At 44.4% G+C, this 14,577-nt stretch overlaps 1 protein-coding gene across 4 annotated transcripts in view; it reads left to right on the top strand.

Moving 5' to 3' along the window:
* LOC139548544 (huntingtin-interacting protein 1-like) overlaps nucleotides 1-7,223 on the top strand; it is a 47,211-nt gene extending 39,988 nt beyond the window's left edge. For 3 of the 4 annotated variants that reach the window (XM_071358249.1, XM_071358248.1, XM_071358252.1), the window contains 9 exons: nucleotides 1,859-1,969; nucleotides 2,135-2,193; nucleotides 2,458-2,551; nucleotides 3,645-3,745; nucleotides 3,979-4,084; nucleotides 4,294-4,417; nucleotides 4,625-4,686; nucleotides 4,759-4,896; nucleotides 4,989-7,223. In XM_071358249.1, the coding sequence (XP_071214350.1) occupies nucleotides 1,859-1,969; nucleotides 2,135-2,193; nucleotides 2,458-2,551; nucleotides 3,645-3,745; nucleotides 3,979-4,084; nucleotides 4,294-4,417; nucleotides 4,625-4,686; nucleotides 4,759-4,896; nucleotides 4,989-5,036 (843 nt within the window). In that variant the 3' untranslated portion in view covers nucleotides 5,037-7,223. The remainder of the gene's footprint in view (nucleotides 1-1,858; nucleotides 1,970-2,134; nucleotides 2,194-2,457; nucleotides 2,552-3,644; nucleotides 3,746-3,978; nucleotides 4,085-4,293; nucleotides 4,418-4,624; nucleotides 4,687-4,758; nucleotides 4,897-4,988) is intronic. The other variant, XM_071358250.1, reaches the window with a different exon arrangement.
* The last annotated feature ends 7,354 nt before the right edge of the window (nucleotides 7,224-14,577 follow it).

Raw genomic sequence — 14,577 nt, 5'->3', positions numbered from 1 at the left:
TTTGAAATCAGACACTTTGGCTGGATTAAGGAGAAGTTTATATTTAAAATGGTGAATAATACTTGTATGTTTGAGGAATTTTAATTATGAGATTTCTGTTGTTTTGAATTTGGTGCTACCGTCCCACATATCCCAGAGAAGTTAAACAAATCAAAATATATTTTAGATTTTAGATTCTTCAAAGTAGCCACCTTTTGCCTTGATGACAGCTTTGTACACTCTTGGCATTATTTCAACCAGCTTCACCTGGAATCTTTTTCCAACAGTCTTGAAGGAATTCCCACATATGCTGAGCATTTGTTAGACCGCAGAGTGAAGGAAAAGCAGCGAACTCATCCAAAGCCATCTCAATTGGGTTGAGGTCGGGTGATTGTGGAGGCCAGGTCATCTGATGCAGCACTCCATCACTCTCCTTCGTCAAATAGTCCTTACACAGCCTGGAGGTGTGTTGGGTCATTGTCCTGTTGAAAAACAAATGATAGTCCCACTAAGTGCAAATCAGATGATATGGCGTATCGCTGCAGAATACTGTGGTAGCCATGCTGGTTAAGTGTGCCTTGAATTCTAAATAAATCAGACAGTGTCACCAGCAAAGCACCATCACACCTCCTCCTCCAAGCTTCACGGTGGGAACCACACATGCAGAGATCATCCATTCACCTACTCTACTTCTCACAAAGACACAGCATTTGGAACCAAAAATTTGGACTCATCAGACCAAAGTACAGATTTCCACCGGTCTAATGTTCATTGCTCGTGTTTCTTGGCCCAAACAAGTCTCTTCTTCTTATTGGTGTGCTTTAGTAGTGGTTTCTTTGCAACAATTCAACCATGAAGGCCTGATTCATGCAATCTCCTCTGACCAATGTGTCTGTTGCAATGTGTCTGTTACTTGAACCCTGTGAAGCATTTATTTGGGCTGCAATTTCTGAGGCTGGTAACTCAAATAAATTCATCCTCTGCAGCAGAGGTAACTCTGGGTCTTCCTTTCCTGTGGTGGTCCTCATGAGAGCGCTTGATGGTTTTTGCGACTACACTTTCAGAGTTCTTGAAATTTTCCGGATTGACTGACCTTCATGTCTTAAAGTTGTTTCTCTTTGCTTATTTGAGCTGTTCTTGCCATAATATGGACTTGGTCTTTTACCAAATAGGGCTATCTTCTGTATACCACCCCTACCTTGTCACAACACAACAAATTGGTTCAAACGCATTAAGAAGGAAAGAAATTCCACAAATGAACTTTTAAGAAGGCACACCTGTCAATTGAAATGCATTCCAGGTGATTACCTCATGAAGCTGGTTGAGAGGATGCCAAGAGTGTGTAAAGCAGTCATCAAAGCAAAGGATGGCTACTTTGAAGAATCTCAAATATAAAATATGTTTTGTTTTTGGTTACTACATGATTCCATAGGTTATTTCCTAGTTTTTATGTCTCTACTATTATTCTACAATGTAGAAAAGAGTAAAAATAAAAACCCTTGAATGAGTAGTTGTGTCCTAACTTTTGACTGGTACTCTAGGTCTACTAAATTTACCAAAAGTCCACACCCTGCAATCATTCTGAGAACCTCAACTTCCTCATAATGTCTATTTGTGCACATTTAAACCAGGCGATGTCATCATGATAAGATGAGTCTCAGTGCCTCTTATCCTTTCAACGAAGTATGTGACCCGTGGAGGGGAGGTCACAACACTGCTTATGGTAGAAGTTGAACTTAGGTCAGTTCCCCCTCCCCATGTCCTTATCTTTGAAAACATTTTGCCGAAATGTCAAACTGACAGCATCTAGGGGCACCATTAAAAACAACAAATTCAAAGCCACCTCTCTTTTTCTCTTATCTCCCTCTCTGGTCTGTAGAAACTGCGTCCTCGGGGTCTGGAGCTGCAGCAGGGGGAGCTGGGAGATCTGGTGGAGCAGGAAATGGCCGCCACATCGGCCGCCGTGGAGTCAGCAGCTGCCAGGATAGAGGTAACCAGCTCAACGTGTGTATGGGTGTGTGTGTGTATCACCACCATCACCAAGGAAGACCCAGACTAAAACAGAAATTTGTGTGTGAAAAGAATCCTCTGGTTTCATTTTACAGTAGTACCAACCAAAAGGTGTCTAATTTCCTCTATTGTATCCTATTGACAGGACATGCTGAACAAGTCGCGTGCTGTCGACACAGGGGTGAAGATGGAGGTCAACGAGAGGTGAGTCTCCCACTCCTGGGTTGTGTTCATTAGGCACCGAATGGAAGAAAACGGACTGAAACAGGGAGGGACTACCTGGACGTGTCCAGTGAGAAATGCAAATTTTTTTCATCCCCTTTTACAAATCGTTTTCATCGCGTGCCCTAATGAGCACAACCCTGGCTTTGAGAATCACACAACTTTCAAATGAGTGAAACGTTTCATATCAAGATCTGTTGCACAGTGGAGCTGCTGAATGAATGTGTCCTCTATCGCCCCCCATAGGATCCTGGCCTCCTGTACAGACCTGATGCAGGCCATCAAAGTGCTCGTGCTGTCTTCCAAAGATCTGCAAAGGGACATTGTGGAGAGTGGCAGAGTGAGAAACAGAAACCTATCATATGTGCATAATAATATAATATACGGAGTGGCTACGGTTCCGGATTTTCTGGAACCTGACTTGCCGGGGGTATTAATATGGAGATTTATGCGCATGTGCTGTATTTTGTTTTATGTAGCTGCTGCCTTCTCTGCTGCCAATGTAGCTTCTGCTCAGTGCTCCCACTATCACTTGACATGGAGGGGGAAACGTCATATTGTACACTAAAGATATGGCCGACATGTTCCAACTATGCATTCCATGCCTCAAGCTTTTTTTTCTTCTCCAAGGTGTTATGGCTCAAACCGGTGCGCCTGGTCCCTACTACCATACCCCGTTCAAAGGTCCCTACTACCATACCCCGTTCAAAGGTCCCTACTACCATACCCCGTTCAAAGGTCCCTACTACCATACCCCGTTCAAAGGTCCCTACTACCATACCCCGTTCAAAGGTCCCTACTACCATACCCCGTTCAAAGGTCCCTACTACCATACCCCGTTCAAAGGTCCCTACTACCATCCATACCCCGTTCAAAGGTCCCTACTACCATCCATACCCCGTTCAAAGGTCCCTACTACCATCCATACCCCGTTCAAAGGTCCCTACTACCATCCATACCCCGTTCAAAGGTCCCTACTACCATCCATACCCCGTTCAAAGGTCCCTACTACCATCCATACCCCGTTCAAAGGTCCCTACTACCATCCATACCCCGTTCAAAGGTCCCTACTACCATCCATACCCCGTTCAAAGGTCCCTACTACCATCCATACCCCGTTCAAAGGTCCCTACTACCATCCATACCCCGTTCAAAGGTCCCTACTACCATACCCCGTTCAAAGGCACTTACATATTTTGTCTTTCCCATTCACCCTCTGAATGGCACACATACACAATCCATGTCTCAAGGCTTAACAATCCTTCTTTAACCTGTCTCCTCCCCTTCATCTACACTGATTTGAAGTGGATTTAACAAGTGACATCGATAAGGGATCATAGCTTTCACCTGGTCAGTCTGTCGTGGAAAGAGCAGGTGTTCCTAATGCTTTGTATATTCAGTGTATATTCCAATATAATATTTTTTTCGACCAGGGGGCAGCATCCATGAAGGAGTTCTATGTCAAAAACTCTCGCTGGACGGAAGGCCTCATCTCAGCCTCCAAAGCCGTGGGCTGGGGCGCCACAGTCATGGTGTAAGTAGTATCACCCTTTCTCTTCTAACTTAACCTTGTATTACAGCAGTGTTGTTACTTCTCCACAACACCATCGTATTCTGGAATACACTCATTTAGGCCAGAAGATTTTCCTGACTGCATAACCTGACCAGAAAAAAAAACTCCACCCCATGCTGTATAGCCTATAACCGTTGAACTAGTGGCATGATGCACTACAGTACCCATAATGCTCTGTGTAATATATCCCATAGAGATGCAGCAGACCTGGTGGTGCAGGGCAAGGGCAAGTACGAAGAGCTGATGGTGTGTTCGCATGAGATCGCAGCCAGCACTGCACAACTGGTGGCTGCATCCAAGGTGAGACGGTACTTCTTATATGTAATGATTTGTGGTAACTGAAACTTTGTGCGTGCAAGCGTGAGACACTCACTCACAAATGGATCTACACATGCCAAGTTAGATCTCTCTCATCACTCAGTGTGTCAAACATATCTCCACATGTGTTTAAGACACACCCATGACCCATTCCCGTTGGTGACCCATCCACTCTCTGGTCTGTTGGGCAGGTGAAAGCAGACAAAGATAACGCCAACCTGGGCCGCCTGAAGCTGGCATCCAAAGGGGTCACACAGGCCACTGCCGGGGTTGTAGCCTCCACCAAGTCCGGGAAGTCCCAGATCGAGGAGAAAGGTGAGTGGATTAACAGTAGCGTGCCCGTGGATTTACACAGTGAGCGATCAACGTGAGATGTATTGTGACTGAATGTTTTGTGAGCGAATGCTGAATTTCTTTCTCTCTCCTTTTATCTTCATCTCTCCCTCCTTTCTCTTCATATGTCCCTCCCTTTTCTCTCTCTCCTTTCTCCATCTCTCTCCCTCCTATGACTGTGTGCTTCAGACACCATGGATTTCTCCAGTATGACCCTCACTCAGATCAAGAGGCAGGAGATGGACTCACAGGTAAGAGCAATGTGGGGTGGCTATGTGTGTGTTACAGGTCTAAGTAAACTGTGTTTTTGTGTGTGTTGTCAGGTTTCTGTTCTAGAGCTGGAGACAAAGCTGCAGAAGGAGCGAGAGCGTCTAGGAGAGCTAAGGAAGAAGCACTACGAGCTGGCCGGGGTGGCCGAGGGCTGGGGGAAGGAGGACGAAGGTGCGTATGTGTGTCTCAAGGTGATTACGCAGAGGCACTATGGCAGAAATAGCGATTGTGTGTAATTGGTTGTGTTGAAGCCCAGTCTAATACCCCTCTATTCTCCTCACAGGTACAGGTTGAGGTCTGCTCCCCACCTCTCCTCCAACCACAAGACTAACTTCTCTCTCGCTCTGCCTCTTGCCCCATTTATACACTCTCTTTGGTCTTTCTCTTTATTTTTTAATCTTTTATGAAAGCCAAATAAAAAAGGTGCTTTTTTTAAATGATCTTGTTTCCAGTGGCTTCCAATTGGACATTGATGAGGAGGGAAAGTGGAGGGATGGATTGACTACCTGCCTGGCCCCTCCCCCTCGACTGTTGAGAAATACCACACCAGCTGATGGTTCCCCTACCACTCTGTCTTCTACCAAGTATTTATTTCAGTTCTCCAACGGTTCACATTGTCCCAGTCAGAGCAGCACCAGTGTGACTGTGGAGCGACCCACCACGAGCACAAGTTCTTCACAACCAGACATCCTAGAATGCATTGCACAAGGACCAATCCCTCATCAGAGGGAGACTTGACTGATTGCCACATAGACCCCACCCCTTGCCCTCCCCCTGCCTACCCATGTCTCATCAGTGCAACGAAAACAGGTGTGTTTTTCTCCCACTAAACGGTTGTGTTGTTATTCTAAGTGGTAGGGGTTGTTAACTGGTACCCTGTGTTAGAGGGAGAGCTAACCCCTTCCCTCCCCCACTGCCTCACCACTTTTCTTTTCTCTTGGATCCTCTTTTTCCACTCACTGTGAGCGTTTACATCCCTAACCCAAACCTAAGCTATACGCCCACCGGGATACGGACTTATGGCTTTTCGCCTCCTGTTTTAAAGACCATGATGACTGTTGTTGTTGTTATTATTAGAGTTGACTGTTTAGACGCCCAGCTACCCTGTGGATACAAAAAAAGCCCCGGCCCATTTAATGGGGATTAGGTTTGCTAAAGGCACAAGTGTAGCGTGTCTGAGCAGCCAGAGGACTGTTGCTGGAGTTGAAGCTAGAGATGAAGTGGTGTGTGTGTGTGTGTGTGTGTGACGGTCTGGGGCTGCTTTGAACCCCTGGTTGTGTTCATTAGGCACAACACGGAAGAAAAGGTAGTACCTGAACGTGTCCAATATGAAACGCTTGTTTCCACTTTCTAAATGGTATGCTACGCCGTGTCCTATTGAACAGGACACTGATCATGCTGGACCGTTGATTGGCTGTGTGGCTCTGAGCTTCTTGGTGTCTGTAACGTGGTTGGAAAAAGGACTCCCATAAGCTGACGTCTGATAATTTACTCTTCTCCCAGGCACCCCCCCCTTATTGATTTGAAAGGAATGGACTTGTGTAAGGAATCTGGTGGAGTGAGCAAGTAATAAGCAGCAAGGTGGGGAATTGGAACGCAGCCCTACACACCCACACTGCTGGGTTCTTATCAGCTTCACCAGACGACGTAGCTGTAAAGCCTAGACAGAGAAACCGATAACTTCCATCATCATCTGTGTACAGTAGCAATAACACCTGGGCTGTGTTCATTAGGCACCAAATGGAAGAAAACGGACTGAAACAGGGAGGGTATACCTGGACCTGTGTAATATGTTACATTGTCACAAGAGGGCAGTGTTGCACAGCAGAGCTACCACATTAGAGACTCATCATAAATTCTCCTCACCTCTCTTGCCAGTGGTCGCTACTGCTCTTCAATCTGGCTTTATGAAAAGATATGAGGATATCGTATGTTGTCGAGTACACCATGAGTGTAGGGTTTCATCCAGTATTTGTTTTCCTTTCAAATACTTTAGCTGCGCTTGATTGAGCTTGCCTGGCGCAATGGAACCAATGAAATAGTCCCAAATATACTTCAAAACACGCCCATCTGGCACTCCAGTTAGGCTCAATGAAACGCAATGCAATTCAAGAAGTATTCAAAAAAATGTATGAATCCTATTTGGACCCTGATCTGGTTTAATCACAGTATACTTTCTCTGTGTGTGATGCTCTTTGAGTTTGTCTTCCTGTGTGTCTTAAAGCCCCATTGAGGTTTTATTATTCTGCTCTGCTTTTGGTTGTTTTATATAAAAAGTTGTGACACTGGGTATTTAATGATTTAACGTGTACTTCCTGGTTATTGACCTCTCACCCTTTTGGTTTGTGTCTGTAGTCCAACCAGCTCAGCCAGCCTTTCAAACTGCCACTCACTGTAGTCGATGAGAAACACACAGTACTCAAAATAACATTTAAATAATGTCTTTGTATGATATACTAAAAACTATGTATGTGCGTATAATTTTTTCAGTTTTTAAAATTAAATATTTCAACTTTAATATGACAAGCTTGTTTTTTTGTTGTTGCTCACTTCAATGCAGACTGATCAAGGTAAGCTGCCACCATTTTTTCAAAGTCCTTGAAATGTTAATGAATATTGTGTTTAATATGTTTAAAACCCTTAATCAATTGAATGATACATTTTCCTAATCACTTGAGTGACTCGTGGGTTATTTCCAGATAGCCCGTCCCATTCCTCTTTCAGGACGTTATCTCATGTACTCTTTCTAAGGATTATATGTGATGTAATGCACTTGGAGAATTATTATGAAACATTTTAATCATAGTGATTGATACAGGAGCTGTAGGATGGATGTCTGGCTCTGTACTGTTAGGAACGGTCAAGAGTGGATTGTCTAACGTAATAATTGTTTAATGTAGCAAGATGAACTAAGTTCCTTCTGTGTGAGTTGTACAGTAATACTGTTATATAAACGTGATTAGTTGTGGACGGAACACCGTTGTTTAATGCCAAGACAATGGGACTAAAGGTAGATGGGGGGGTCAAACCATACCATGCCTTTCATATCACTTAATCTATTCTGCACAGTTTTGAATAGTAGGGGTATAGTATTTACACAGTATTAACATCCATCGCAACCATTGTTACTGCTATAGTATACATTATGGACAGTAAGATGGACTGGAGAAAGAACATCCTCTTTCAATGTTCAGCTAGAGCCTTTTAACTGTCTCCCATTGATCTGAGAGTAGACTAATGCACCAATATCCCGCTTTCTTTTCCACTCATTAAAGGCCTGTTTACAAATACCAAGAAACGTACCTGATTCAAGTCAATTCCTTGACATCTGTATTTAATAAGACATTGCTGCCAACATCAATGCCCGAGAAAGTACACTGTTGGTTAAAGTTATGTACAGCCGTTTAGCATTTGTCTTCTTCATTCTTTGAACACCGCTCCTTATTGTAACACAAGGCTTCTGTGAAGTTGCCTGTCATGTAGAACAGGTAATCGTGTCTGTCTGCTCTATTCATTATATTTCTGTCTGGAACATTCTGAACATTTCACCTCATGGAATAGACCACAGTATCCAGCTGTGGATTTCAAAGTGGAAATTGAGCGTAAATCAAAGTATATAATCTGAGACACATGTGGAGATTACAACAATCTCTAATCTAGAGGGGAAAGTATGAACTACAGAGGGTAGTGCGTATGGCCCAGTACAACACTGGGGCCAAGCTTCCACCAATCCAGGAACTCGACACCAGGCGGTGTCAGAGGAAGGCCATAAAAAGTGTCAAAGACTCCAGCCACCCTAGTCATAGACTGTTCTCTCTGCTACCGCACGGCAAGAGGTACCGGAGCGCCAAGTCTAGGTCCAAGAGGCTTCTAAAAAGCTTCTACCCCCAAGCCATAAGACTCCTGAACACCTAATCAAATGGATACCCGGACTATTTGCATTGCCCCCCCCTCTCTCTTTTACTCTGCTGCTACTCTCGGTTATTATCTATGCATAGTCACTTTAATTACTCTACCTACATGTACATATTACCTCGACTAATTGGTGGCCCCACACACTGACTCTGTACCGGTACAGAGCCTTGTATATAGCCTTGCTATTGTTATTTTACTGCTGCTCTTTAATGATTTGTTACTTTTTTATAATTCTTTTAGGTATTTTTCTAAACTGCATTGTTGGTTAAGGGCTTGTAGGTAAGCGTTTCACTGTAAGGTCTACTACGCCTGTTGTATTCGGCGCATGTGACAAACACAATTAGATTGGATTTGAACCTGCATTAACTCCTGAATCAGTTTTTTTTCAATCTCCCACACACTTCTATACTGCATACAGACAGCAGTGCAGTACCATTCTTCATTGTGAACAGGTGTCAGGCCCTACATGTCCTCTGTGTACTGTACTGGTACTGTAGGCCTCAGCTATGGCTGATCTGTGTCCTCTTCCTGCCTGAGACCAGACCCGAGCACCCGGCGACGACATCTGACCAGACACACACACCACAGTGACTGTATTCCTTTTTTAAAATATATTAACCAGAGTTTACCCAATGTATACAGTCATTTTCAATTGTTCATTATTAATGTCTTGAACAACACTGGAGGATGCTGTTTGCTAAGCTGTTGTTTGGCTGATTTGTGTTGTCGGTTTATGTTGTGTTGTGTCCTCTCTAATCCATTACAAGCAGGGAGGGGGAGGTGGACGGGGAGGTGTGATGCATGCCTCCAAGAGAGGCTGAGCTATTTTTAGTTCCCTGCGGTTGGCTGGGAGCTGAGCAGGCGCTAGGCTCTATAAAATTGAGAGAGCTCTCTCGCTATACTGCGACTGAGGTTCTCGTCATGATGCCTGGATGGACCCCATGCCCCAAACAAACAACACATCCATTCAGACACTACAGCTCCCTAGTTGCTGTCATCACAGATGTTGATCTTGACAGTTTTTTTTTTTTTGTCTGAAGTAAATAAGGTCTGGGTCATTTTATCATGTTTTATTTATCAGATATTGACTCTGTTGGTTCTGTTGCGTAGTGCTTTGGGTATATGAGAAAAACGATATATCCAACTGAGGAAAACTGGACAATGACAGTAGAACAACGCCCTTAACAGCACGTGCAGAATCCCAATATAAAATGGAGTCTAACTAACCATCACATGCTAGCTCATTTACAGGATGAGTGTTATCAGGGCCAGGAGTTTTTCTTTTCTGACCACATGACCTGACCAGATAAAAGTATTTTTGTCTAGCTGCGTCACAAGACTTTATTGTAGAGTTGACCTTTTCCTCTACTTGGAGCCAGGAGGTGCTGTAGTCTTTGTGTGCCTTTACAGGGTTAAAGCCCTAAAAAGGAGCCATTATTGTGAAGCCAGGCCATGTGAATGTAATCACTGTTCAATGTTTGTGTGAATAAGGGTGTCAGCCATAGGAACAATAAACTATGATCAAACCCAGCCTGCCTCACTGGAGGTCTTTTGATTACATTGTTTTCGCTTGCCTTGCACATTGAACGAAAGTCATTGTGCATAGTTAGAGGCAGTTTCGTGAGCCAATGGTAACTTCCTTCATACTGGACACAGACATAGACACAGAATTTGTATCCATAAGTTCATCTGTCTCTGGGGACGTAGATTAATTTCCAAAATCCCGAAGTATCTCTTTTAAGAGACTCTTCAATAACTGTCAAGTGACATGAGGTCACTGGACAATAAAATAAAGAGCTGTCTCTCTAAGGGCTGTGGTTCTTGAAAGCAAGCAAACAAACAAAACAGCAAATGATGCTGCATTCTCAGGGGCGATGATGTTTCACCAACACAGACTGAGACGGAGTGCCTCCTGTACACTGGACAGCTTTTAGAGGTTAGCCGAGTTCCTTATGGTGAGATATCACACCAATATACTCTTTTAACAAGTAGGGAGGCAGTGTTGCTGTTCGTTTTTATAAACTCCCAATGAAAACCATACATCTTTAAGAAGAACAGAGGGAAAGTTACTAGCTACAGCTCTAGTCACAGGCATAGGACCGTTTTGAGTGTTGTTTCGCAATCTGTTCACAGAAAGATGATTTGACGCTTGTGGGTTTGTCGTGAAGCCTTGTACGGTTAAAAGAAGACTCAAACGAGCAAGGCAATGAATTAAGTAGGAGGGTAAAGTACATTCATTGTGTTTTCTTTCCCTGCTATAGACAGTCAGTGTGTGGGTTGGTTTCTGTCCTCAGGCCGGGGCAGGGAAACAGTAGGAGCAGTGAAATGTCAGGAAGCGAGTCCTAACTCGCCCTCTGCGTCGGCTGTGGTCTGTACGGAGAAGACTGGCTGATTGACGGGATGATCGGGGGAAGTGATGATCACACAATGATATGAATGAACAAGTCCAATCATTCATTCAACCTCTTTAGATGTGTGCATCCTCTTTCTGTAATCAGGTGGTACAGTATGTGTAGTAGAAAGGGGTACAACTTTGGATTTAGAAGTGGGAGGGACATGTCTTATTTATTTATATATATTAGACCAGTGGATATCTGTCCTTTGGTCTGATGAGTCCAAATTAACCAAAAATCTAAAATTTGGACTCATCGGACCAAGGACAGATATCCACTGGTCTAATGTCCATTGCTTGTGTTTCTTGGCCCAAGCAAGTCTCTTCTTATTGGTGTACTTTAGTAGTGGTTTCTTTACAGCAATGTATTTATATGTACATACATATAAATAGTGGAAAAACAATGGCAGCTTCACCTTTATCTATAGCAGCTCTTGAGGACTGGCTACATCACCACTTCTAGCGTCATCAAAAGCAAATGTGATTATTTTAGCTCAACCCATGCTGTTTTAGTTGGAACGGGAACAGATTTTAGGGGAGAGTGTGTGGGCTGATGTCACACCTGCAAATTGTCTGTTTCTGTATATCTCTTACCTATCCCCTCCTTTCTCACTCCCTCTCCTATGCTTTTCCTCCCTCCCTTCTCCCTCGCTGTCCCTCTCCTTTCACTATCTTCTCCCTCGCCTCTCTCTCTCCTATCATCCTCTCTCTCTCTCTCTCTTTCCAACTTGTCTGGTGGATGGGTTTCCAGGGGAGGCTTGGTGCCAGGCTGAGAAGGGGCTCCGCTGCCCGGCCGGTCCGCCTCGCTCTTAGATCATTGCAGCAGATGTTGCTGTGTTTGCATTGGGTCCTATCTTTTAGTAACCGCACAGGCTCTATTTTGTAGAGCTGTGGCACGGTGGTAGGAGCTGGTGTTGTGCACTGTCTGTCTGTCTGGACCCGGCCTTTACACCCTCAGACCAATGGGCCATAAATATGGCGTTGTGAAACAAACGGATAGAGTTATTTTGTACTATGAATAAAGTAAGAAAGGAAGCACAAGGCATTTGCTTCACCCAAGTGCTGCTTTAGTTTAACCTGTGGCAGCAATTGCACCCATCAGCTATTAGCCCAGAACTGTTATGAAAGTATGTGAGCCATACTGTATCACTCAGCCTTCGTGAAGGTACTGTGTTGCCTACTACCAGGGGTGCAACTTTCACTGGGGATGGGGGGGACATGTCTCCGCCCGCACATTCTGAAATTGCATTTTTGTCCCCTGGAGTTCTATCATTGGAATGTGATACAAAACGAGGCAACAGTGTGCTTTAGGACCATGCGGCCACCTCCGAGCAGTTGGGTAGGCTGTTTGGAGTGTTTATCCGACTGGATAAAAAAGTATATACATATATACAGTACCAGTCAAAAGTTTGGACACAGCTACTCATTCAAGGGTTTTTCTTTATTTTGACTATTTTCTACATTGTAGAATAATAGTGAAGACATCAAAACTATGAAATAACGCATAATGCCAAGAGTGTGCAAAGCTGTCATCAAGGCAAAGGGTGGCTACTTTGAAGAATCTCAAATATAAAATATATTTTGATTTGTTTAACACTTTTCGAGTTACTACATGATTCCATATGTGTTACTTCATAGTTTTGATGTCTTCGCAAATATTCTACAATGTAGAAAATAGTAAGAATAAAGAAAGACCCTAAAATGAGTAGGTGTGTCCAAACTTTTGACTGGTACAGTATATGTTCAGTGTATCAGCATAGAATATGATAGTGACATAGGCTAAGGACAGACCAGAGCTATATATATACAGCCATATACAAGATGTAGGCTATTGTATGTATATACACTGCTCAAAAAAATAAAGGGAACACTTAAACAACACAATGTAACTCCAAGTCAATCACACTTCTGTGAAATCAAACTGTCCACTTAGGAAGCAACACTGATTGACAATAAATTTCACATGCTGTTGTGCAAATGGAATAGACAAAAGGTGGAAATTATAGGCAATTAGCAAGACACCCCCAATAAAGGAGTGGTTCTGCAGGTGGTGACCACAGACCACTTCTGTTCCTATGCTTCCTGGCTGATGTTTTGGTCACTTTTGAATGCTGGCGGTGCTTTCACTCTAGTGGTAGCATGAGACGGAGTCTACAACCCACACAAGTGGCTCAGGTAGTGCAGCTCATCCAGGATGGCACATCAATGCGAGCTGTGGCAAGAAGGTTTGCTGTGTCTGTCAGCGTAGTGTCCAGAGCATGGAGGCGCTACCAGGAGACAGGCCAGTACATCAGGAGACGTGGAGGAGGCCATAGGAGGGCAACAACCCAGCAGCAGGACCGCTACCTCCGCCTTTGTGCAAGGAGGAGCACTGCCAGAGCCCTGCAAAATGACCTCCAGCAGGCCACAAATGTGCATGTGTCTGCTCAAACGGTCAGAAACAGACTCCATGAGGGTGGTATGAGGGCCCGACGTCCACAGGTGGGGGTTGTGCTTACAGCCCAACACCGTGCAGGACGTTTGGCATTTGCCAGAGAACACCAAGATTGGCAAATTCGCCACTGGCGCCCTGTGCTCTTCACAGATGAAAGCAGGTTCACACTGAGCACATGTGACAGACGTGACAGAGTCTGGAGACGCTGTGGAGAACGTTCTGCTGCCTGCAACATCCTCCAGCATGACCGGTTTGGCGGTGGGTCAGTCATGGTGTGGGGTGGCATTTCTTTGGGGGCCGCACAGCCCTCCATGTGCTCGCCAGAGGTAGCCTGACTGCCATTAGGTACCGAGATGAGATCCTCAGACCCCTTGTGAGACCATATGCTGGTGCGGTTGGCCCTGGGTTCCTCCTAATGCAAGACAATGCTAGACCTCATGTGGCTGGAGTGTGTCAGCAGTTCCTGCAAGAGGAAGGCATTGATGCTATGGACTGGCCCGCCCGTTCCCCAGACCTGAATCCAATTGAGCACATCTGGGACATCAGGTCTCGCTCCATCCACCAACGCCACGTTGCACCACAGACTGTCCAGGAGTTGGCAGATGCTTTAGTCCAGGTCTGGGAGGAGATCCCTCAGGAGACCATCCGCCACCTCATCAGGAGCATGCCCAGGCGTTGTAGGGAGGTCATACAGGCACGTGGAGGCCACACACACTACTGAGCCTCATTTTGACTTGTTTTAAGGACGTTACATCAAAGTTGGATCAGCCTGTAGTGTGGTTTTCCACTTTAATTTTGAGTGTGACTCCAAATCCAGACCTCCATGGGTTGATAAATTTGATTTCCATTGATCATTTTTGTGTGATTTTGTTGTCAGCACATTCAACTATGTAAAGAAAAAAGTATTTAATAAGAATATTTCATTCATTCAGATCTAGGATGTGTTATTTTAGTGTTCCCTTTATTTTGTTGAGCAGTGTGTATATATATATATATAGCTCTGATCTGTCCTTAGTGACATATTCTATGTCACTATCATATTCTGTTCTATAGAGAAGGAACATGGACCCTGATACTTGATACCATATGGTGGTATATAAAAGACCAACATAGCACGCAGAACACATCCAA

The sequence above is a fragment of the Salvelinus alpinus genome, chromosome 21, assembly GCF_045679555.1.
Source record: "Salvelinus alpinus chromosome 21, SLU_Salpinus.1, whole genome shotgun sequence".
NCBI classification, from domain to species: Eukaryota; Metazoa; Chordata; class Actinopteri; order Salmoniformes; family Salmonidae; genus Salvelinus; species Salvelinus alpinus.
This window is presented reverse-complemented; position numbering and strand designations above follow the sequence as displayed.